The sequence below is a fragment of the Castor canadensis genome, chromosome 11, assembly GCF_047511655.1.
Source record: "Castor canadensis chromosome 11, mCasCan1.hap1v2, whole genome shotgun sequence".
In the NCBI taxonomy this organism is placed as follows: domain Eukaryota; kingdom Metazoa; phylum Chordata; class Mammalia; order Rodentia; family Castoridae; genus Castor; species Castor canadensis.
In genome coordinates, this window is record NC_133396.1 from 21,114,934 (window position 1) to 21,137,500 (window position 22,567).

At 47.6% G+C, this 22,567-nt stretch overlaps 3 protein-coding genes across 3 annotated transcripts; all 3 read left to right on the forward strand.

Annotated features, from left to right (window-relative positions):
- Positions 1 to 981: 981 nt before the first annotated feature.
- Psme3 (proteasome activator subunit 3) lies at positions 982 to 8,062 on the forward strand. The gene is made up of 11 exons (XM_020165189.2): positions 982 to 1,257; positions 1,941 to 1,973; positions 2,092 to 2,154; positions 2,346 to 2,450; positions 3,719 to 3,767; positions 4,307 to 4,419; positions 4,718 to 4,786; positions 4,932 to 4,999; positions 5,098 to 5,152; positions 5,288 to 5,374; positions 6,331 to 8,062. Exons 1-11 carry the CDS (start codon positions 1,216 to 1,218, stop codon positions 6,409 to 6,411), a joined length of 765 nt encoding a protein of 254 aa, XP_020020778.1. The 5' UTR covers positions 982 to 1,215; the 3' UTR covers positions 6,412 to 8,062.
- Positions 8,063 to 8,216: 154 nt separating this feature from the next.
- Positions 8,217 to 14,484, forward strand: Aoc2 (amine oxidase copper containing 2). Its single transcript, XM_020165187.2, has 4 exons — positions 8,217 to 10,965; positions 12,882 to 13,167; positions 13,392 to 13,521; positions 13,866 to 14,484. The coding sequence occupies exons 1-4, from the start codon at positions 9,378 to 9,380 to the stop codon at positions 14,130 to 14,132; spliced, it is 2,271 nt and encodes a 756-aa protein (XP_020020776.1). The 5' UTR covers positions 8,217 to 9,377; the 3' UTR covers positions 14,133 to 14,484.
- Positions 14,485 to 14,960: 476 nt separating this feature from the next.
- On the forward strand, positions 14,961 to 21,861 carry Aoc3 (amine oxidase copper containing 3). The gene is made up of 4 exons (XM_020165191.2): positions 14,961 to 16,732; positions 18,557 to 18,842; positions 19,220 to 19,349; positions 20,043 to 21,861. The coding sequence occupies exons 1-4, from the start codon at positions 15,133 to 15,135 to the stop codon at positions 20,316 to 20,318; spliced, it is 2,292 nt and encodes a 763-aa protein (XP_020020780.1). The 5' UTR covers positions 14,961 to 15,132; the 3' UTR covers positions 20,319 to 21,861.
- The last annotated feature ends 706 nt before the right edge of the window (positions 21,862 to 22,567 follow it).

Genomic DNA, 22,567 nt, shown 5'->3' on the forward strand with positions numbered 1-22,567 from the left:
AGGCTAATTATATTACCTAGTATACCCTAAATGCTATTTTTATAGCATTTTTGTAATGTATTCTTTAGGGTAAAATGACAACAAAAATTAAGGACATTACAATTTTTCTAAAATATTTTCCATCCACAGTTGGTTGAACCCATTGATTGAGAAACCAGACAAAACGGCTGACTGTATTTGTATACATTAGGTTAAATATGTGGCTAAAATTAATTTGTTTCTTCAATTTCTTTTTTTAACGTGGCCACTAGAAGACTTTAACATACATACTTGACTCATATTTCTAGCCTCTGGGACAGTGAGGTTCTGGAGCCTAGCAAAGTCAATTGGCCCATTTTACTAAGTGGAATAACCAATGTTAAGAGATATACAGAATGAGTTGGTGTGCGAACAGATACAGTATTTGGCTTCCATTGGGAAAGCGTACAGTTCTGTATTAAAAGTGAGATGTAGGCTCTGGTCCGCAATTTACTGGAAACACTGTGTTGCCTCGGACAAGCCCTACCCTACTCTGGTCATCAACCTGCCCATCAGGTAGTTCATCTCTGAGGTCTGGAAGTTTGTAATAAATGGGAAGTCTAGTGCAATGGAATCTGTCTTCTGTTTGGCTCTAGCCTAAGCACTTGAGCCTTGGCTCAAGGGAGGAGGAAGCGGGAGTTGCAACCTAGACCCCTAAACTCAGCATCAGGGCGGTCGGCTTCCTCCGGCCGACGTCATAGTACTACGCCGGTAGCTGCAGCTGAGGGACATTTGGTGCAGGCGAGCTCCGGCCAGAGAGTCAAACAGTTCACTGAGTGTCGTGGAGTCTCAGTTCTCAGCAAACTTCACCCTGCAGCCCTCCCTTTTACTGCACCACTATCCCGTACAGGCTCCGGAGTGACAGAAACTCAGCCCCAAGCGTGCAGAGCCGAGGTTCAGCGCGGCTGCGCAGAGCACGTGCGCAACCTCGCAGGAGTCCCGGCGATTGGCTGTGACGTAACTTCCGGCGTGAGCGGCGAAAGCCGGGAGGGTGAGCAAGAGAGCGAGCAGGCAGCAGGCAGGCGGGCGGACGGACGGACGGACGGCACGGAGGGAGGGAACAAGCAAGCGGTGAGAAAGCCAGCGAGGGCTGCCGGGTCCTGAGGGCAGCCGAGATTCCTCAGGTCCCTCTGGCCCCCTCCCCGGAGCCCACAGCGCCTCCGGTCTCCAGCGGAGCGGACACGGCCCGGCCCGGCCATGGCCTCGTTGCTGAAGGTGGATCAGGAAGTGAAGCTCAAGGTAGCGGCATCGGTCCAGGCCTTTTTACCCCTCGCTTCTAACCCCCTCCTCAGTCTGACCGGCTCCCCACTCCCCATGGCGTCTTTGTCTCCCTGGGGACACCAGCTCTAAGCTTCCGCTCGGCTCATCCCAGCCCCCCACTCCAAGAGACAGCATGGGGGAAGAGGACTATATAGGATGGCTTTCTGTACCGTGTCTGGTGATGGAGAGCCCTGGGGAGACCTCTGTGGACATGTGTTGGACTTAGTGCTTTAGTCCAGTGACAGCTGGAAGTCCCCCAGCCCAGCAACGTCCCCGCCCCCCGACGCTGCAGCTGACCCTGCTCTCGGAGGCTGGCCTGTTGCGTTTGATAGGCCAGGTCTGGGTGGGAGTTGGCACTTTTGTGAGCTCACATCTCCCTGCCTGTCTTTTGTCTGCTTATCAAATTCAAACAGCTTCAGGCACAGGGAGGGAGGGAAGAAGGGGGGAGAGGAGACAGACGGATGCTGCCCACAGCCCCAACTTCCCTCTCCTAAGATGGAGAAATGGATCCTCAAAAAAATAAAGTATTTGCAGTCCGGGGGCCTTTCACCTTCTCATTATAATTTAAAGGTGAAGGAAAGACAGCTGGATTTGGGATTCCTCATCCTTGCCCTTAACTCTGTTACCAGGTACTGAATCACTCTCTTTGTTGTTAATTTTAGGTTGATTCTTTCAGGGAACGGATCACAAGTGAGGTGAGTGAAGTAAATAGAAAGATGAGTGTTGTTTTTTTAACTGTAGGTTTTCCAAAAAGGAATATCGGTAGAGACCTTCCCACAGTTATTAATTCAGGTTTATTTTCCCCTCATCTAGGCAGAAGACTTGGTGGCAAATTTTTTCCCAAAGAAGTTGTTAGAACTTGATAGTTTTTTGAAGGTGAGAGAACCTTTTCTTTCCTTAAATTCCCCTTTTTGTTTTTAGTCTTAGTCTTTCTGACAAATGGGACAAATTGTGTGTTGATTCTGTTGTTTTTGTACTATAAAGCGTTCTCATTTCTTGTCCTTAAAACTAAATATTCTTCGTTTAGCTTGAAAAGACTAATGTTTTCGGGTGGGTATCTCTTTCAGGAACCAATCCTAAACATCCATGATCTAACTCAGATCCACTCAGACATGAATCTCCCTGTCCCTGACCCCATTCTTCTCACCAATAGCCATGATGGACTGGATGGTGTAAGTGTTTTATGTTTATTTTTGTGTTCTTAAGCAGAAGTCAGTCCAGTATTTTCTAGTAAATTTGAGGATGTACATAGAGGATAGTAGGATTTGGATGTGAGGCTGAGGACTTTTGATTGTTACAGACATAATGATTCCAGTTTACTCCTTTTTAATCCTGATTTTCATTTATAACAGGAGTTGAATATGTTAATGTTACTCTAAATGTTAACTTGAGTTTCATATAGGTCTGAAGTAGCTACAGGTTCCCTCAGATTACCAGACTTTTCCTATGGTTCTGAACAAAACTTTTCTTACCTGCTTTGTTATTATTATTTTGATATATTTTTCTCTTTTTTTTTTATTAGTGTATATTAATTGTTCTTACCTCTTTTTCTGTCTTAAGACTTGTTATGGGATGAGAAGTTCTTGCTGTATACCTGCACTCCTTATCTTTGCTGTGCATCTTTAGCACTTAGATTTTTTCAGTCATATGTCCACATTCTAACATCAGTGAAACTGTATTGTTCTTTATATACTGTCTCATTGATAGAACTTAAACATTTGGATTAAAGCAGAAACTGTCTTTTTTTAGTAGTGGGATTTGAACTCAAGGCCTACACTTTTGAGCTACTTTGCCAGCTCTGTTTTTGTGTTGGGTATTTTTGAGATAGGGTCTTTTGAACTATTTGCCTGGGCTGGCTTTGAACAGTGATCCTCTTGATCTGTGCTTGAGCCACCAGTACCCGGCCAGAAACTATCTTAATTGAAATTAATTAACTAATTTTCAATTAAGGCAGGAACTGTTTTGTCTTTGTATCCTCAGTTCCTAGCATTGTTTCTAGCAGATAGCAGTTGCTGATTACATGTTTGTTAGTCAAATATTGTGTTATTTGTGGAACCAACAGATTTGCATATAATCCTTCTATTGTTCTTCACCCTGCCTTGATTGTTGATTGGTTCCTTTTTCTTATTTTTTTTTTTAAATAGTAGCCTCCCTGTTCCTCAATTAGGTTTTTTTTTTTCTTAAATGGAAATAGGGTTTGAACTCAGGGCTTTGCACTTGGAAAGTAGGCACTCTCGATTGCTTTTAATGTGTTGTATTTTTTGTAAGTTTGGTCTTCCCAACCACAGTGTAAATTTCTTGTGGCAAGAATCTTTTTTTTAAAGCTTTATATATACTTGGAAATTATGCAGAAATTAACAATGGTTGAGGAAGGGATTAAACTTGCTCAAAGGTTATCTTGTGGGCAGGAGGGCTAATTCCTACCTGTTTGTATCTTTAGCCCACTTATAAGAAGCGAAGGTTGGATGAATGTGAAGAGGCCTTCCAAGGTAAGAGCTACCCCCACCCCGCTGGTCTCATCCTACCTGCTAACCAGCAGCTCTGAGAAATAGGATGAATCTGGTGTTTTATAGGCCAGAAAGCAATATCTGATTTTATTTCCCAGGGTCAACATTCACAAGTCCTCCAAACATGGTCATTATTTAGCACTCTAAACCTCACCTTCCTATATACAGAGAATATTTGACTTACCGTGACTTGCCAAAGAAGAGCAATTAGAGTAGAGACCATGCATCTCAAATTTTTTACAGAAGTCTCAGTTCTATGTTATTTTTTTTTCTTTCAATAGCAGTTGCTACATTGTCTTTAAAGTTTTAATGTCCTATTCTTAATATTTTTGGCATACTTCAGCTGTACATCTGTTGATCCATAAATCTCTCCTTTTGATTCTAATAGTGGTGTCATGTAGGATTGTGACAAGTGAAAGACAGAGATGGTAGCAGCTCATGTGTCTAGGAAAGAAGAGGAAAAGGTAAAGGATGCTATCGCTTTCCTCTCACCCTAATCATTTGACTTTCATCTCTGCCAGGAACCAAGGTGTTTGTGATGCCCAATGGGATGCTAAAAAGCAACCAGCAGCTGGTGGACATTATTGAGAAAGTGAAACCTGAGATCCGGCTGCTGATTGAGAAATGTAACACGGTGAGGCAGGGGCCCCAAATAACTGCACTTGAGCTATGAATAATGATGGACTGGGGATGCAGTTCAGAGTTAGAGTATTTGCCTAGTATTTGCAAGGCCCTGGGTTCAATCTGTAGCACTGCCCAAAAAAAAAAAAAAAAAAAAAGAATGGGTGAAGGGCTGTAGACAGGAATGCAGAATGGCAGGCTAAGTATGGAGTCCTGTGTTCCTGGCATCTGGCCTCAGCAGCATGAATCCTGTATTTCGTGGCTTCAGCAGAAGAGGCCTCATATGTGTGTTTGATTCTCTCACCCTCCAGGTCAAAATGTGGGTACAGCTCTTAATTCCCAGGATAGAAGATGGGAACAACTTTGGGGTATCTATTCAGGTAATGAGCTTGCATTACAAACAAAAGGAGGGTCTAAGAGATACTTTTCATCTCTCCTGTTTTATCTGTTTTCCCTTTCTCTTTGAGGCTTCTGTGGGGTTTTTGAAAATGGCTTTTGATTCACCATTTTTTTTTTTTTCCCCAGGAGGAGACAGTTGCAGAGCTAAGAACTGTTGAGAGTGAAGCTGCATCTTATCTGGACCAGATTTCTAGGTAAGGCTACTTGGGCCTGGCCCAGAAACTGGGGGTGGTAAGGTGGTTGTGATGGCCAGGATCTCCCTGCAGCTGCTTCCTTTTCTCTCTTCTTCCAGATATTATATTACAAGAGCCAAATTGGTTTCAAAAATAGCTAAATATCCCCATGTGGTAAGTAAGAGTTTTGTGGCCTGAGGGTGGAGGTAGCAGAACAAGGAGAAGCGACCATTATTGGGAGTAAGCTGTCTGTAGACAGTCAGGCCTTAAAGGGAGACTAGCCTTTTTCTTTGCCCCCACCCCACACAGGAGGACTATCGTCGCACCGTGACAGAAATCGATGAGAAAGAATACATTAGCCTTCGTCTCATCATATCAGAGCTGAGGAATCAATATGTGAGTAACTGTGGTTTTTGTCTCCAGTTGCCCTTACTTCTGATTATAATTTTTTTTTAAAGAGGCTTAGAGGTAAAACGAGTAGAACAGGCACAGTGACATGTGCCTGTGATCCCAGCTATTCAGAAGACTGAGGTAGAAGGAGTGAGGTCAGCCTAAGAAACCTAGAGACCCCATCTCCAAGGAAAAAAAAAAAAAAGACTAGCCAGGTGCCTGTGGCTCATGTCTATAATCCTAGCTACTCAGGAGGCAGAGATCAGGAGGACCACAGTTTAGAGTCAGCCTGGACAACTAGCTTGTGAGACCCTATCTGGAAAATACCTATCCCAAGAAAAGGGCTGGTGGAGTGGCTAAGGTGTAGGCCTTGAATTCAAGTCCCAGTACCATTTAAAAAAAAAAAAAAGTGTAGAACAATTGCTGTTCATCAACCAGGTGCTGAGAACCATAAAATCATTGAGGGTGACTAGTTGGATATCTTCCTTCTTTCTGTCTCAGTGGGAGTGTGTGTACAAAATACAGAATAATGGTTAGAAGTGGGTCTTGGAGTCAGAACGACTTAGGTTTGGAAACAGATTCCACCTGTAATGTGTGATCTTGACCTTGCTCAAGTTCAAACTTCAGTTTCTTCATCTCTAAAATGGAATTCTAAGAATACTATCTGCTGCACTTTTTTTTTTTAGTGAACTAGTGTAGTAAAGGACATAACTACGATTCTCAGTATGTTAAGTGCTAACGCGAGCTGTTATATGCTATTGTTAGATACCTGGGGCCTTGGCAGTACCTACTGGTACTTGGTTTAGGGGTAAAAGAGTTAATACAGCTACCCTGAACACAGATTCAAGTGAGTGAGATTGGAATAATGGGAATGGTTACTTGCGGACTTAGTGGGAGTGTGTTGTTTTCTTGGTGAGGTCGGGATTGAACAGATGTGTGAATCCTTGATCCTTCTTCTCCAGGTCACTCTACATGATATGATCCTGAAAAATATCGAGAAGATCAAACGGCCCCGGAGCAGCAATGCAGAGACACTGTACTGAGGCCAGGGCCAGGGCCAGGGGACTCTGTGAGTCTGGCTCAAGACCGACATTGCCTTGGTTTGTTACATGACTATCGTGATGGGGAAACTGGCTGGAAATAGTAATCACACCTCTCTGTTTTTAGTTAGAGTCTAATGAAACTCTCATCTAGTTCTGTGATGTGTTTACCTCTTTTTTCAGGCCTCAGGAACTCTTCTATATCCTTCCCTAATACCCAAACCCAGCCTGCCCTAATTTCTGGAGAACTCCAGGTTTGCGTGTGCAGGATTTTGGCACAAGAATACTTGTGTTTTCTCTCTCCCCTTTTCTCCTTCCTGTGTCTTAGGCTTTTTATTTTCTTCCTTCTGATGATTAGTTGGTTAAAAGCTGAGGGAACTATAGGGAAAGTGCTAGATGTTTTTTAGGAACTGGGGTGGCGAGGGTGCTCATCTCTCTTCCTCTCATAAGGCTAGTATCTCTTGCCTCTGTGCGACATTGGGTCTTCCCTGCCACAAATTCCCTGATGATAACAAAGGGGTTCCCATCTATATATATATATATATATCCCACCTTGAACCTGATCATGACAAGGAACACTTTAGGCTTTCAGCCCAACTCCTAGCTCCTAGAGATGTTTTTATAACTGGGGTTTTCACATACACATGTGTACGCATGTACACACTCATAAGGACATGTGCACATGCCTTCATACTCCATTGCCTAATATACCTTCCTCCCTTCACACTGCCCCTCCACCCCAGTCCCTGTGACACACACACCTTTCAACAGGTATAGTTGTCTTAGTCCAGGCATAAGTCCTGGGCCCATACTTCCTCCTTATGTTTTAGCCTTTTGGTGCCCAGGGTAAGTTGGAGGAGAACCAAGAGCTGAGAAGCAGAGGGTGAGGAAGGCCTTTTCCTCTGTGACTCATGTTCTTTTTTGGTCTTATGCAAAAGCTGGTCCTCTGACTCCTGCTTGCCTTCTCCCAGGCCAGTTATTCATTGGGGTGGGGTGTCTGCAGCTGTGAGGTCCATATGCTGCTACTCCTGTTGGGCTTTCCCTTTGGGAAATATTTCTCTTATTTATAGTATTGTGCTTCCAGGGAAAGCAGTAATTTGTGTGTATGCACATTCACACATGTACACGTTTGTGTGTGTGTGTGTGTGTGCGCGTGTGTGTGTAAATATGCTGGGCAGGTCAAAACCATAGAAGAGTTGCCTCCTCTTGATTCTTCCAGAGATATCACTTACTGTTACAGCTTTTGTGTTAATCCTGTCTGCCCTCAGCTTTTTTATTCCATTAATGAGAGTTCACATTTGTGGTCAGCCTGCCAGGCACTCTCAGTGTCTATTTCTGACTTTTATTCTTCTCCATCTCTGTCTTCCAACCCCCAATCATATTTCCACCTGGGATGCATCATTTTTACTCCCAGTATTCTGTAGAAAAGGAGTCAGGATGCTCTCTTCCCATGAACAGTGCTCAGTAACAAACCAACTGCATTTTAGTTGGGCAGAACCCCTACCCATCCCTCAGATCCCTTCCAGCTAAACCCTTTCCTCCTCCTACCATGTGTTTCTGTTTCCTTTTTTGATTGTTCCACCCCTCTTCCCTGGATCGTAATGTAAAATTCTTTTACAATGTCAAGAAATTATTAAAAATACAGGTACTTTGACCTCTTTTTTTAAAACTGCAGACCCTGGTGCCATGCTCTGGTGGCTAGGGACACACTGATACGTGCATGTACATTTGGATACCCACCTCCACAGACACTTCTAGCCACCCTGTTGTGTGCCCTTCTGCCAACTGAGCTGCCTCTTTTCTCTGGGATAATGGAAAGACTGAGGCTTCTGCTGAGCAAGAGAGAGGGTGGGTCCATCATTTGTTTTCAATGTGAACTATGTGAAAGTTAGCCCTTCCCAAACCTAAGCTGCTTTTTGTCCCTCCCTGCACAAGATCCCAGTTTCTTCCATCCCTGATGATACCCATAAGCTGCCAGTAGAGGCTGCTATGGTTCCATGTGGGGAATGATCTGGTCAAGGTGTACCCTACCCAGTCATTTTCTTTACCTTATACTAATTCTCCTCTCTGAATAGTGTCTTAAGTCTCTTGAGGAAACTCCTGGTCTTGATTTCAGATTATTTGGAGGGCTTCCTAGGACTCTTACCTCCTTTCAAATAAAGTTTCCTCAACTTCCACCTTGCAAGTAGCCTGGTTTCCAGCAATCCCCATATTGTCTCTGAAAAGAGTTTTAAGGCCTTCAGCAATGGAGGTACAACTGTTCTATTCTGTTTTAGAGATCAGTACCAATCTAGCAATTTCTGACTACCTACCCCATGCACTTGATCTGCACGATCACATTTAATTTTTACGAATCTACAGGATTGTTTTATACCTTCATTATGTTTGAGTATTCACGATGTATCTACCCTAAGGTCAAACAGTTTGGAAAGCTAGTATGGATGTACAAAACTGAATGCTAAACCCAAGCTTTCAACCACTCCTTTGGAATTCAGTTACAGGCAGAACTGAGTGCTTACTGCTGAACTGGGAAGTGAATCCTGAAGTTATTGGGTTGTGATGCCTGCCAGGAGTAAAATTGATGGATGAGTGCTTGAATGTAGCATGCAAGACAGTACTGTGCACCAGAGATTAGCTTTCTTCCTCAGACCTATTCTGTATCATTGACCTGTTTAACATCATTGCTCCAGATGCCTTCTCGTCTGGTCTAAATGATAGAAAGCAGTAGTTAGAATTGACTGTTACAAGTAGGAACTTAGGGACAAGGAAGAAACTATCCATGTGGAAGTAATGACCCACGCCAAACCACAGGACAGAAACTGGAACAGAATAACATAAGTCAGAATTTTCCTGCCCAACCCACAGGGTGGAGTTTTCCCCGTTTCTATCCATCCTACTGAATATAAGCTCTGCCTTGATGTCAGGAACTGGAAGGAGCTGCTAGTGGGACTCTGATTGCTGTTCTCAACATGAATCTCAAGGTGGTCCTTGTGTCCCTGGTGCTGTCCCTTCTTACCATCTTTGCTTTGGCCTGTGTTTTGCTGACCAGGCAAGGTGGTTCCAGCCCACCTCCTCAATGTCTCTCTGTACCTCCCAGTGCTCAGCCCTGGACAAACCCTGGGCAGAGCCAGCTGTTTGCAGACCTGAGCCCAGAGGAGCTGATGGCTGTGATGAACTTTCTGACCCAGCAGCTGGGGCCAGGGCTGGTGGATGCAGCCCAGGCTCGGCCCTCGGATAACTGTGTCTTCTCAGTGGAGCTGCAGCTGCCCACCAAGGCGGCAGCATTGGCCCATCTGGACAGAGGGGGTCCGCCACCTGCTCGGGAGGCGCTGGCCATTGTCTTCTTTGGTGGACAACCCCAGCCCAATGTGAGTGAGCTGGTGGTGGGGCCTCTGCCTCACCCCTCCTACATACGGGATGTGACTGTGGAGCGCCATGGCGGCCCAGTGCTGTATCACCGACGCCCCATACTGACAGCTGAGTTTGTCCAGATGTGGAGGCATTTAAAAGAGGTGGAGCTACCCAAGGCACCCGTCTTCCTGTCTTCTGTCTTGAACTACAATGGTTCCACTTTGGCGCCTTTGCATTCCTCCCCTAGTGGCTTACGCTCAGGGGACCGTGCTACCTGGATAGCCCTCTACCATAACATCTCAGGTCTTGGTATTTTCCTTCACCCTGTGGGACTGGAGCTACTATTGGACCATAGAGCACTGGACCCTGCTCACTGGGCTGTCCAGCAGGTCTTCTACCTTGGGCACTACTATGCTGACTTGGGCCAGTTGGAATGGGAATTTAAGGCTGGCCGTCTAGAAGTGGTTAGAGTCCCTCTACCCTCACCAAATGGGACTTCATCATTGAGGTCCCGAGTCACCCCAGGCCCTCTCCCCCCACTTCAGTTCTCACCCCAGGGTTCCCAGTACAATGTACAAGGGAACTTGGTGGTATCCCCCCTCTGGACATTTACCTTTGGCCATGGGGTGTTCAGTGGCATAAGAATTTTTAATATTCAGTTCAAGGGTGAGCGAGTGGCCTATGAAGTCAGTGTCCAGGAGTGCCTTACTATTTATGGTGCTGATTCACCCAAGACAATGATGATACGGTATTTGGACAGCAGCTTTGGACTTGGCCGTTACAGCCGAGGCTTGGTGCGGGGAGTAGATTGCCCCTATCAAGCCACAATGGTGGACTTGCACATACTAGCCGGCACAGGGACTGTCCAGCTGCGCCCAGGGGCTGTGTGTGTATTTGAGGAGGCCCAGGGACTACCCCTTCGAAGGCACAACAGTTACATTGGGAGTCGGTTCTTTGGTGGTTTGGCCAGCTCAGCCCTTGTAGTCAGGTCTGTGTCATCTGTAGGCAACTATGACTACATTTGGGACTTTGTGTTGTACCCAAATGGGGCGCTTGAAGGGCGGGTCCATGCCACAGGCTATATCAACACAGCTTTCCTGAGTGGAGGAGCAGAGAGTCTCCTTTTTGGGAACCGAGTTGGGGAACGAGTGCTGGGGGCGGTGCACACACATGCCTTCCATTTCAAGCTGGACCTGGATGTGGCAGGTGAGTGCTTGGGTGAGGATTGAGGGTTGGGAGTGTGACAGAGGTCAGAGGTCCCCCAGATCAAGCTGAGATCTCTGAAAGGCAAGAGGACATTCTAGCACCTCAGTAATTTTCACAGCCAGGAGCAAGAGGATTATATGAGTGTGCTCAGCTTCAGCCACAGCTGGGTGTCTGGCCAGCTCCCATCCCCCAGCCCATCAGACTTCCTGCAGTTGTGAAACTAGTTTAAATGTAATGACCATGTCTGGCTGCCTTGTCCTTGAGTGACACTACAGGGGGAGTGAATTGGCCTTGGAATTGGATGGGGCTGGAGCCAGACACTTTGCTTCTTGCTCACTAATTATGAGGGTTAGAGGAGAGGGGAGGGGAGGATCCCGAGCAGAGAGCAATCTGGCTGAAGAGTTTCCAGGCAGGTGTGGGTCTGGAGTATGGTGGGGTTGCTCCATAGTCCATGTCACCATCCTCCTTGGGAGGGCTGTCCCATCCTGTCATCACAGCGAACTCTCCAGTGGTGTGGCAGGCATGCAATAGTCTTGCAAGTGAAGAAAGGGATTTCTCAAGTAGGACTCAAAGCTTAGAACATTGCTGTTCCTAACGGATTCTGTCAAAGACAGAAAATAAATACATCAAATCACAGACTTTGGACCAGAAAAATGAGAACTCCACCAGACTGTCTCCATTGCATAGTTGGAGAGACTAAGGATAGGCAGAGATGGGACAGGAAGTTTGTGCTCAAGTGTAATGCAATGCAACTAAGCATATATCTTGTGAAACATCTTATCCTTTTGAGTAAAAAGACCTGTCATGTTTGCCCTGCTGTTTGTGGCTGGGGTGTAGGGGAGAAAACTAAGAAAATAACATGGTTGAAGTGATCATGTTAACCAGGTTCTCTGACATATTTGGACTCTGACTGTTCCTATTGAAAGTTCTCTTCAGCACTTTTGGCATTAAAGAGTCTTGCTTTGGGAAGTCATATCAAGTAACATTTATTGCATTGCTAGTGTGTGTGGCACAGACTACTGCCATGGGGACAGAGGCTGTGTCAGGCACCTTCCCGTAGGTCATATTTAAAGGAACACAGAATCTACGTGATCAAGTGCTTCAGTGGATGATGCAGGCTCTAGGTGAAACAATTCAGGAAGCTCCCAGATAAGTGAAAGATAGGAATCTGCTCCCTCAAAAGACTGAAGTAGTCCCCATGTTGAGGTAGAAAGTAAAGCCTCAAGAGCTAGGAAAGTGTACCGGGACCATGGAAGGGGACTGGGTTTTTCCAGTAAGCTTCTCCAGGATACAAGTCCTTTCAAAGTCAGTGTTGCTAGTCAGATGCAAATGATTTTCCATTTATTGAGCACAGCCATAAAATGGCTTTAATTATGTCTGTGTAGCTATTCAGAAAGAGAATCAGAAGTAACTTGATCCAGGGTCTACTGGGTAGGTCAGTGCTAATAGAATTTTCTATAATGATAGAAACCTTTTGTATCTATGCTGTGGCTAAAACAAGCCTCTAGCCATATGTGGCTACTGAGCACTTTATTGTTTGGGGGTTTTTTGTTTGCTTGTTTTGAGAATGTGTTTTGTTGGCCTTGAACTCTTCTCCTGCCTCAGCCTCCAGAGTGCTAGAACTATAGACATGCACCACCATGCCCAGAAATACTGAGCACTTTAAATGTACTTAGTATGACTGAGCAACTGAATTTTTAATTGAAATAGTCACATGACTAACAGTTATGCTATTGGACAGTGCAAGTTGAAAGGAGGCAGGGCCTAGCGCCTGCCCAGACTCCTGGCTCCCAGCACAGGCTATTCTCTGATGCTGTCTGATGCCTTTGGTTAGGCCAGTACAATGAGCATGGTGATGGAGGGGCCTGTCAAGCAACCTTACCTAGTGTGGAACTCCTCTCCCCTCGCCATGGCAGGGTTGAAAAACTGGGTGGTGGCCGAAGACGTCGTGTTTAAGCCTGTGGTAGCCCCCTGGAGCCCGGAGTATCGACTGCAGCGCCCACAACTGACCCGGCAGGTCCTGAGAAGTGAGGACCTGACAGCATTTTCCTGGGGGAGACCCCTTCCCCGCTATCTTTACCTGGCTAGCAACCAGACTAATGCCTGGGGTCACCAGCGTGGGTACCGAATCCAGATTGATAGTCCCCTTGGAATGCACATACCCTTGGAGAGCGACATGGAGAGGGCCCTCAGCTGGGGGAGGTGAGGAGGGTGCACTGGGCAGTGGGTGGAAGGGAAGGGCTGGCCTCCCAGATCTAGAGGACCCACTTACCTCTCACGGTTTTCCATTCATCCCTGGACCTTCCCTTAAATCCAAGTAGACCAGGGGGTGGGAATTGGTCTCATAGAACCAGATCCAAAGGACTTCTGGGCCAGTAAAGACTATTGATATTTTCCAACACCACCTTCCTACACTTCTTGGTCAGATACCAGCTGGTGGTGACCCAGAGGAAGGAGGAAGAGCCACAGAGCAGTAGCATCTATTACCAGAATGACATCTGGAACCCCTCTACAGCCTTTGCTGACTTCATCAACAATGAAACTCTTTTAGGAGAGGTTGGTAGCTCTAACAACAGAGGAGAGGGGCTCCTCTATGCCTGGCATTCTGGCTGCCCAGCCTCTGGCCATAGGATGGAGGGAATGATTTCCAGTTCTGAGTTGGGGGCCAAGGAGTTCTCTTATGTCCAACATAGGTCATATGTCTTATGGTCAGATTAGCCTTGGGACACTGATCCCCAGCCCCAGCTACTTACACAGATCACTATGCATGCTTTGTAGGCATGAGATGAGGCTGGGCAGAAGAAGAAACCAGGCTGAGGCTAGAGGCTGGGAATTGTGGCTCAGGGGTGGTTATTTGGTTCTTGCCTCCAAAGTCCTCCAGCTTTTCCCTCTTCCTGCAGGATCTGGTGGCTTGGGTTACAGCCAGCTTCCTGCACATTCCCCACGCTGAGGATGTCCCCAATACAGTGACTGTGGGGAACAGAGTTGGTTTCCTACTCCGACCCTACAACTTCTTTGATGAAGACCCCTCCATCTTCTCCCCTGGTAGCATTTTCTTTGAGAAGGGCCAGGATGCGGGGCTCTGCAGTGTCAACCCTGTGGCCTGCACTCCACATCTAGCAGCCTGTGTTCCAGACTTGCCCTCTTTCTCTTATCAAGGCTTCTAAGCCTGAGGGTGTGGTGGGATGTGAGGGTAGAAGTAAGATATATGTACCTTTCTCTCTGTTCCCCCTTCTGATTCCCTGTGTTTCTATCACCCCTGTTCTCCAGGCTCCCACCTTCAATATTTCATAAGAAAGAGCCTAAATTCCCATGTATGCCTTTGGTTAATTCTAACTTCATGTTCATTTTTAAATGACAAATTTATAAAAATGACTTGAAATATTCAAAGAAAACTATCACAAATCCTATCACTCAAAACTAGCTGGTGATCACATTATAGAAGGCATTCTCTTATGCATGTGCCTACGAAAGGGAATGGTTGATATGTGAAATTGATAATAAAATGTCTTATAAGAATTTCACTTGAATTTATTCTATTTAACTTTGAAGTTACTAGAGTTCCCTGGGGAAATATTAAAAACTCTGGCCAAGTAAATTAGCAATGGAGAAGAGATCATAAGGGAGCAAGGGGGGTAGACATGGCCAAGGAATGTTGCTTGGGAAGCTGAAGAAGCTGGAGATAGGGTTTCCTTGGGGAGGAGAACAGTAATTCCCAGTTACAGGAAAAAGAACATCTGGCCCTGACAAGGTGGGGGTTGGGGACAAAGCTGGACTGGGGGCCCAGGGGCTGCTGAGCAGACCCAGCTACTTGCTGGTGGTGAATTTCCATATACAGACTGGGTTCCACTCCCTTCCCCCAACCCCAGCTCTCCCCAACTCCAACCCTGACCTAGAGAGCAGAGACCGTTTTGGAGCTTGAAGGACAAAGCCATGTAAGGTCTGAGGAAATCTCTCTTGCCTGCTCAGAACCGCCTCCTTCTGCTGGCCCGCCCCTTCTCTGGCCCCAGCCTCCTGCTCCTTCCCACCCTCAGCGTACACTTCAGACTAGGGGAACCTCAGCCAGACGCCTAGAGCCCCCAGTATAGCAGGCAAGAAACCCTTCTCATGCTGGCTTGAGAATACTTACCCCCACACAGGTAGAATCCTGTCTCTCCTCAAAAGACAATGACCCAGAAGACAACCCTGGTGCTCCTTGCTCTGGCTGTCATCACCATATTTGCCTTAGTTTGTGTCCTGTTAGCTGGCAGGAGTGGAGATGGGGGTGAGTCTGGCCAGTCTCCCTATTGTCCCTCCGTATCTCCCAGTGCCCAGCCCTGGACGCATCCTGGCCAGAGCCAGCTGTTTGCAGACCTGAGCCCAGAGGAGCTGACGGCTGTGATGAACTTTCTGACCCAGCAGCTGGGGCCAGGGCTGGTGGATGCAGCCCAGGCTCAGCCCTCGGACAACTGTGTCTTCTCAGTGGAGCTGCAGCTGCCCACCAAGGTGGCAGCATTGGCCCATCTGGACAGAGGAGGTCCGCCACCTGCTCGGGAGGCGCTGGCCATTGTCTTCTTTGGTGGACAATCCCAGCCCAATGTGAGTGAGCTGGTGGTGGGGCCTCTGCCTCACCCCTCCTACATACGGGATGTGACTGTGGAGCGCCATGGCGGCCCAGTGCCATATTATCGGCGCCCTGTGCTGGCCAGAGAATACCTGGACATAGACCAGATGATCTTTGATAGAGAACTACCCCAGGCTGCTGGGCTCCTCCACCACTGTTGCTTCTACAAACACCAGGGACGAAACCTGGTGACAATGACCACAGCCCCACGTGGTCTGAAGTCGGGGGATCGAGCCACCTGGTTTGGCCTCTACTACAACCTTTCAGGGACTGGGTTTTACCTGCACCCTGTGGGGTTGGAGCTGCTGGTAGACCACAAGGCCCTGGATCCTGCTTACTGGACCATCCAGAAGGTATTCTATCAAGGGCGCTATTATGAGAGTCTGGCCCAGTTGGAGGACCAGTTTGAGGCTGGCTTGGTGAATGTGGTGCTGATCCCAAACAATGGCACAGGTGGGTCCTGGTCCCTGAAGTCCCCGGTGCCCCCAGGGCCGGCTCCCCCTCTGCAGTTCCATCCTCAGGGCCCCCGCTTCAGCATCCAAGGGAGTCAAGTGGCCTCCTCATTGTGGACTTTCTCCTTTGGCCTTGGAGCTTTCAGTGGCCTGAGGATCTTTGACATTCGATTCCAAGGAGAGAGGGTGGCCTATGAAGTCAGTGTCCAGGAGGCCTTGGCCGTGTATGGTGGAAATTCCCCAGCAGCATTACTGACCCGCTATATAGATGGAAACTTTGGCATGGGCAAGTACTCTTCACCCCTGACCCGTGGGGTGGACTGTCCCTACCTGGCCACCTTTGTGGACTGGCACTTTCTTTTGGAGTCCCAGGTGCCCAAGACACTACGTGATGCCTTTTGTGTGTTTGAACAGAACCAGGGTCTCCCTCTGCGGCGACACCACTCAGATTTCTACTCCTACTATTTTGGGGGTCTTGTGGAGACTGTGCTGGTCATCAGATCTGTGTCCACCTTGCTGAACTATGACTATGTGTGGGATATGGTCTTCTACCCCAATGGGGCCATAGAAGTCAAAGTTCATGCCACAGGCTACATCAGCTCAGCATTCCTCTTTGGTGCTGCCCAAAGGTATGGGAATCGAGTTGGGGAACACACACTGGGCACAGTCCATACTCATAGTGCCCACTTCAAGGTGGATCTGGATGTGGCAGGTAAGACATCCTGATGGGGGCAATGGTTTTACAAATGGGACTCAAGAATTGTCTCTGGCCTGGGCGAGGTAGCTTTACCATTTATTCCTAGTTACTCAGGAGGTGGAGATTAGGAGGATCAGGGTTCTAGACCAGCCTAGGCAAAAATTCATGAAACTCCATTTCAAGCATTAAAAGCTGGGTATGATGGTGTGTGCCAGCCACAGCTACACAGGAAGTGTAAATAGGAGGATTTCGGTCAGACTAGCCTGGGCATAAATGAGACCTAATTCGAAAAATACCTGAAGCCAAAACGGCTGGGACATGGTTCAAGTGGTAGAGCACCAGCCTAGCAAGAGCAAGGCCCTGAGTTCAAATGCCAGTACTGGTTAAAAAAATTTAATAATTTTTAAAATTAAAAATAGAGAATTGTCTGTTTGCTTTGAGTTTTTGGCAGGTTATTCAGGAAAGAAAGATTTGAATTTTCATGCTTCCCTTTTGATTCAATGGGAGAAAATTAGCTGTTGAGTTTTATTTGGATCTTAGCTCATCAGCTGGGTGCACAGCACAGTTGCCAGACTCGATCCATGTGACCTCATTAGAAAATCTTGGGAAATGATTAAGCTCAGTGAGGACGCAGGATCTGGGCTCACAAGGTCCCTGTCACCCTCTTTTCTCCCTTGTGTTTATGTGGGCCCCACTTCAGGGGAACAGCCATTTTCCAGCTTAGTTCTCTGTGTCTGGCCTGTGGTGCTGTGATGAAAGATCTGTTTGCATACAGTCAAATCCCTGGCACATACAGGCCTGTCATGAACAAATCAGGTTAATATGTTTCCTTGGAAGATGACCAACTTCTCCCTGATTTTCCAGCTCTCTCTCGAATCCATTCACATTAGTGCAAGGGGTAGAATGGATATTGTGGAGCATTTCAGATGGTCCCTGGAGTTTGTGGCCACAGAGAGAGCCAAGAAACTCCATGGTTTCTTAGAATTGTTGTCTTTGTCTTTTCACTTGCCTTCCCCAAATTGAGTCATCATCAGATTTCTTTCTTTTCTGTCTCTGAAATGTCACAGAACACTCACTGCCTCTCCTATAGGTATCAGCCGTCTCTTCCAACACTTTCAGATCCAGGGACCACTCTGTACCCAGAGGGCCCGCCCACCCATGCCAACTTGCTCCCAAAGCTCCCACCTTCCTATGCACCTGCAGGACATTGTCTGCAGAATGACTACAAGGCCCTCCCAGAGCAGCAATAGCCTGTTGTGAAGATCCTTCCCTGAACTCTGCCACCCACATCCTCCCTGTCCCTTGAACACCCAGCCCATAGGTTACAGTTAGGCTTCTTCATTTTTGCTTATGCTTTGCTCCTGCCTACCATGCCCTTCTATGGCATCTCTTGATGACATCACTTAAGGCCAGTATAAAAGTTTCCCTGGAGGGCCCCTGAACCTACCTGCACCTGTATTCTAGAAACTCTGACCTTGTCTCACCCATTCCCTTCTCACACTATAAGCCGGACAATAGTTTGTTTATATGTGTCCCTGGTGAAAATAGGAGGGTAAGGATGGGATTTCATTCAGCCTATGCCCAGGGGAAAGCACAGTCCTCTCATCCAAAGAATGTAGAAAGGAATAAATGAAATTCTTGAAGACATATTTTAATTTATAGATCAATGGCTTTGACTGAAAGATAGGAGATATGTTGGGGAGAGGGAAGGAAAGAAGGGGCACATTCAGTCCTTGGTTGCTCTTTGGCTCCTCACTCTAAAACCAGGTGGGATCATGGGCCAGAGAGGCCAAGGTGGCTACATGACCAGCCCTTTCTGCTCTCATGCACCCTACATAGGACTAGAGAACTGGGTCTGGGCAGAAGACATGGCCTTTGTCCCCATGGCTGTGCCCTGGAGCCCTGAGTACCAGATGCAGAGGCTACAGGTGACCCGGAAGCTGCTGGAAACAGAGGAGCAGGCTGCCTTCCCCCTAGGAGGTGCCATCCCCCGCTACCTGTACCTGGCCAGCAACCACAGCAATAAGTGGGGACACCCACGGGGTTACCGAATCCAAATGCTCAGCTTTGCTGGGGAGCCAGTGCCCCAAGACAGCTCCATGGAGAGAGCCTTCAGCTGGGGGAGGTGAGTGGTGGGCTGTTGGAGAAGGCTAGGGGGGTGAGCATGGGAAGGGAGGGTTGGAGGGACACTAGAAACAGATGTACTCAAGATGAGACCTCAGGGACCATTTCCTAGTTATCTGTGTCCACAGTGAGGCTCATTTTCCCTTGGAGAGCTAAAGTTGAGGAGAGAGGACTCTCCTCTGTTTTGGATGGGAGAGAGGCTGTGCTGTGAAACAGCAGGTTGGAGTGAACAGGAAGACATGATTCCCCAGGTGGCATCAGCCCCTAGTTGTGTGAATACATGTGGAAGCTGAAATTGGAGCACTCAGCTCCCTTCCATCATAATTGGGCATCAGGACAAGATTTGTGACCATGGCAGTCTGACCAGTGCTTCCCTAGGTACCAGCTGGCTGTGACCAGGCGGAAAGAAGAGGAGCCCAGTAGCACCAGCATCTTCCATCAGAATGATCCTTGGGCCCCCACTGTGGATTTTGCTGACTTTATCAACAATGAGACCATTGCTGGAGAGGTGAGCTGCCTGTGGGAGGGCAGAGGGATGGAGGAGTGATGAGCCTCACCTTCTCATGGGAAGGGCTCTGAAAACTGATTTCCTAGGGGTGAAATTGACTCCTGCTTTCTACATTTTAGTGAATCTGATTATTACTCTTCCTGAAGTAGGAAGTCAAAAACAAATGCTGGGTGAGGACCAGGGCCTGTCCTGGAGCCCTGGAAGTCCCAGCTTTGTGGAATGAGCCCTTTCTAGGCTGGAGGTCTGAAAGAGGGTCAGATGTTACCAGAGAAGACCACAGCTCCTGACCTAAAGCTTCTCCCACTCCTGCCTTGACCACTGAGGGTGCAATTCTCCTGCCTGCTTCTGCCTTCCAAGTCCTCTTCCATTCTTCTCCCTTTTGTTATGATTTTTGTGAGCTCTCAGGGAGTTAGGAGGAGAGGAGCTGAAGTAGCCTATAGGTGTCACCCCCTGAGCTGGGTAGGTAGAGGGTGATGTGATAGGAAATGTCAGAGATGGGGGTGCAGGCCAGTCTCAGGGAGGCAGGAATTGTTCCCAAGATAAAATGGACTCTGTACTTTGACGAAAAAGTGTTTAAAGACTTAAGGTACATGGGCTGGTGAGCTGAAGCTTTTTCTGCAAGGCCATTGTGGGAGGCAGGGCATGTCTCTAGCAAAGCCTGACCCCATAATCCTCTTTCTTCTCTCCTGCTAGGACTTGGTGGCCTGGGTGACAGCTGGTTTTCTGCACATCCCACACTCAGAGGATATTCCCAACACAGTAACTGCTGGGAATGGGGTGGGCTTCTTCCTCCGACCCTACAACTTCTTTGATGAGGACCCCTCCTTCTATTCTGCTGATTCTGTCTACTTCCGGGAGGACCAGGATGCTAGGGCCTGTGAGGTCAACCCCCTGGCTTGCCTGCCCCAGACTGCTACCTGTGCCCCCAACATTCCTGCCTTCTCCCATGGGGGCTTCTCTCACAACTAGGTGGTCCCTGGCATGGGCAATCTGGTCAGGTATCTCAGGGCCAGGGGAGGATGGGTGGGGTAGCAGCTGGGCACTGGGCTGGACAGCCTGGTTCCCACTTCTCCCTCCTCACACCTATCATGTCCAAGATCATCTCTCTTCTGCTGTCCTCCCTTGCCTCCCTCTCCCTGCCAGGAGCACCCTGAGCCTTTAATGCCTGACATAGGGACACATGGCTTTGTTAATCCCAGTGGGCCTGAGTTCCTGCCGGGCAGTGGGGGGGAATGGCCCAGCGAGGAATTTGGAGTGATGGCCATGCTTTTCTCCAGATGATTTATTCTTGTTTTTTTGTTTTTTGTTCTCCGGCCATCTCTGAAGACTATGCAATGGGGACAATTCCCTAGAGACCTCAGAACAGGGTTCCCATAAGTCCTGCATGTCCACAGATGAGCTGGAAGGACCCTCTGCCCACATTCCTTCTCATGCAAGTCCCTTCCTTCTCTCCTTCCCCCTTCTTACCTTCTCCCTTCTTGAGTTCCTATCTGCTCTTACACTCAGGGATTTCCCTCGAGGTCCTGAGAAGATAGCTCTCCCTGGTGTCCCCCAACCCTCATTTTTCAACTGCAGGCTCTTCTCCTGGTCCTGAGCCTGTGGAAGTCTCAAAGATGCAATGGGGACACCTCATTGGAGAAGACAATGTCTGTACCCTTGTGTCTGTCACATATCAAGAATAGGAGTTGCTTTCATCCCTGTCCTGAGGAAGGGTATGTTTCTCTGCCTGTTCTATCTGCCTGCCCTGCCTTGCACTCTCTTGAGAAAGATGGTCATAGAGACAGCAGCAGCTCAATTTTGCATTGCAGGTGATTTGGGGACTACAATAATGGTGGTTTGGGATCATTTTATCCCAGGGCTATGCTGACTAATGGCCTCTGTGCTTTGCAGCAGCCAGTTTGGGAAGCTGGGGTAGGAGACAAGGGTGAACATCAAAGGTGAGAAACAGAAAGCCCTGGGAACTCCATCCCACAGGCCAGAGCTGTCCAATCATATGCAGGCATGCAAATGAGCCTGGTCCTCCTCCGGTGGAGAGAGTCTCCCCGCACACACCCTGGTGGGACCTGCTCCAGGGCCTCCTATCACTGCTTGGCCCTCTTGGGGTCTGGACTGGGGATGGATACAAAGAAATAGCAAGAGATTTTAAACAATAGCAATGTACCTCCCTAGGGGATTGGTCAAATCAATTCTGATCATCCTTATAATGCAATACTATGCAGCTAAAAAATAATGACAGGTCTTTATATACTAATAGGAAATAATCTTCAAGCGAAAAAGGCAAAGTGCTGAAATGTGTACAGTGTACTTCCCATGAGTGTTCTAGAAAAAAGGAGAAAATAAATACACATTTGCTTCTCTGTGCACAATTAGAAGAAAATGGGTTACCCTGGTTACCTCTGGGGAGGAGGTCAAGTGAGGGCGAGGGAGAGGACTTCGTATGATATGCCCTTCTGTACATTTTGAACCATGCGACTGTATTACCTAGTCAAAATAAACCATAAATGGACCCAAACAGGAACTGGCTTTTTTTTTTTAAAACTGACATGTTCTTTGGGAGCAGGTGGGGATATGGGGATAAAAGGGGCTGGGCCCAGAAACTAAGTTCTCAAGTTCTTGAGACCCACAGAAGTGGATATGAGCTGGGCACTTGTGGCTCATACCTGAATCCCTAGCTACTCAAGAGGCAGAGATCAGGAGAAGAGCAGTTCAAACCCAGTCCTGGGCAAATAGTTCACAAGACCCTATCTTGGAAAAAACCATCACAAAAAGGGCTGACAGAGTGGCTCAAGTGGTAAGAGCACCTGCTTAGCAAGCATGAGGCCCTGAGTTCAAACCCCAGTGTTACAAAAAGAAAAAAAAAAGGGGGTGGGATATGGCCTCTAGTGCCTCCTTTGACTTTTCTTGCTCTAAGGAAAAGTCAAACCTCAATCAACCACTCTGTCTCCATCTCTATCTGTCTCTTTTAGAGGAGAGGGCAATGAGAAGCAATGGGGAAGGTGGGTGTTGCCCTTATGGACATCCAGGCCAGGCCAGGAAGTGAGGCACCAGCTTTGGATGTACTCAGCTTCTCACAGGTACAGGACAGCATGTTCTGCACCTCAGGCAAAACCATAGCTCCTGTTACTTTCTGTCTGTCCTGCTGCAAGCCCAAATCCTCCCTGAGGTCAATGAAACAGTGCATGGGAGGAGTCAGCAAATGGAAAGAAAGCAGGTTCCAA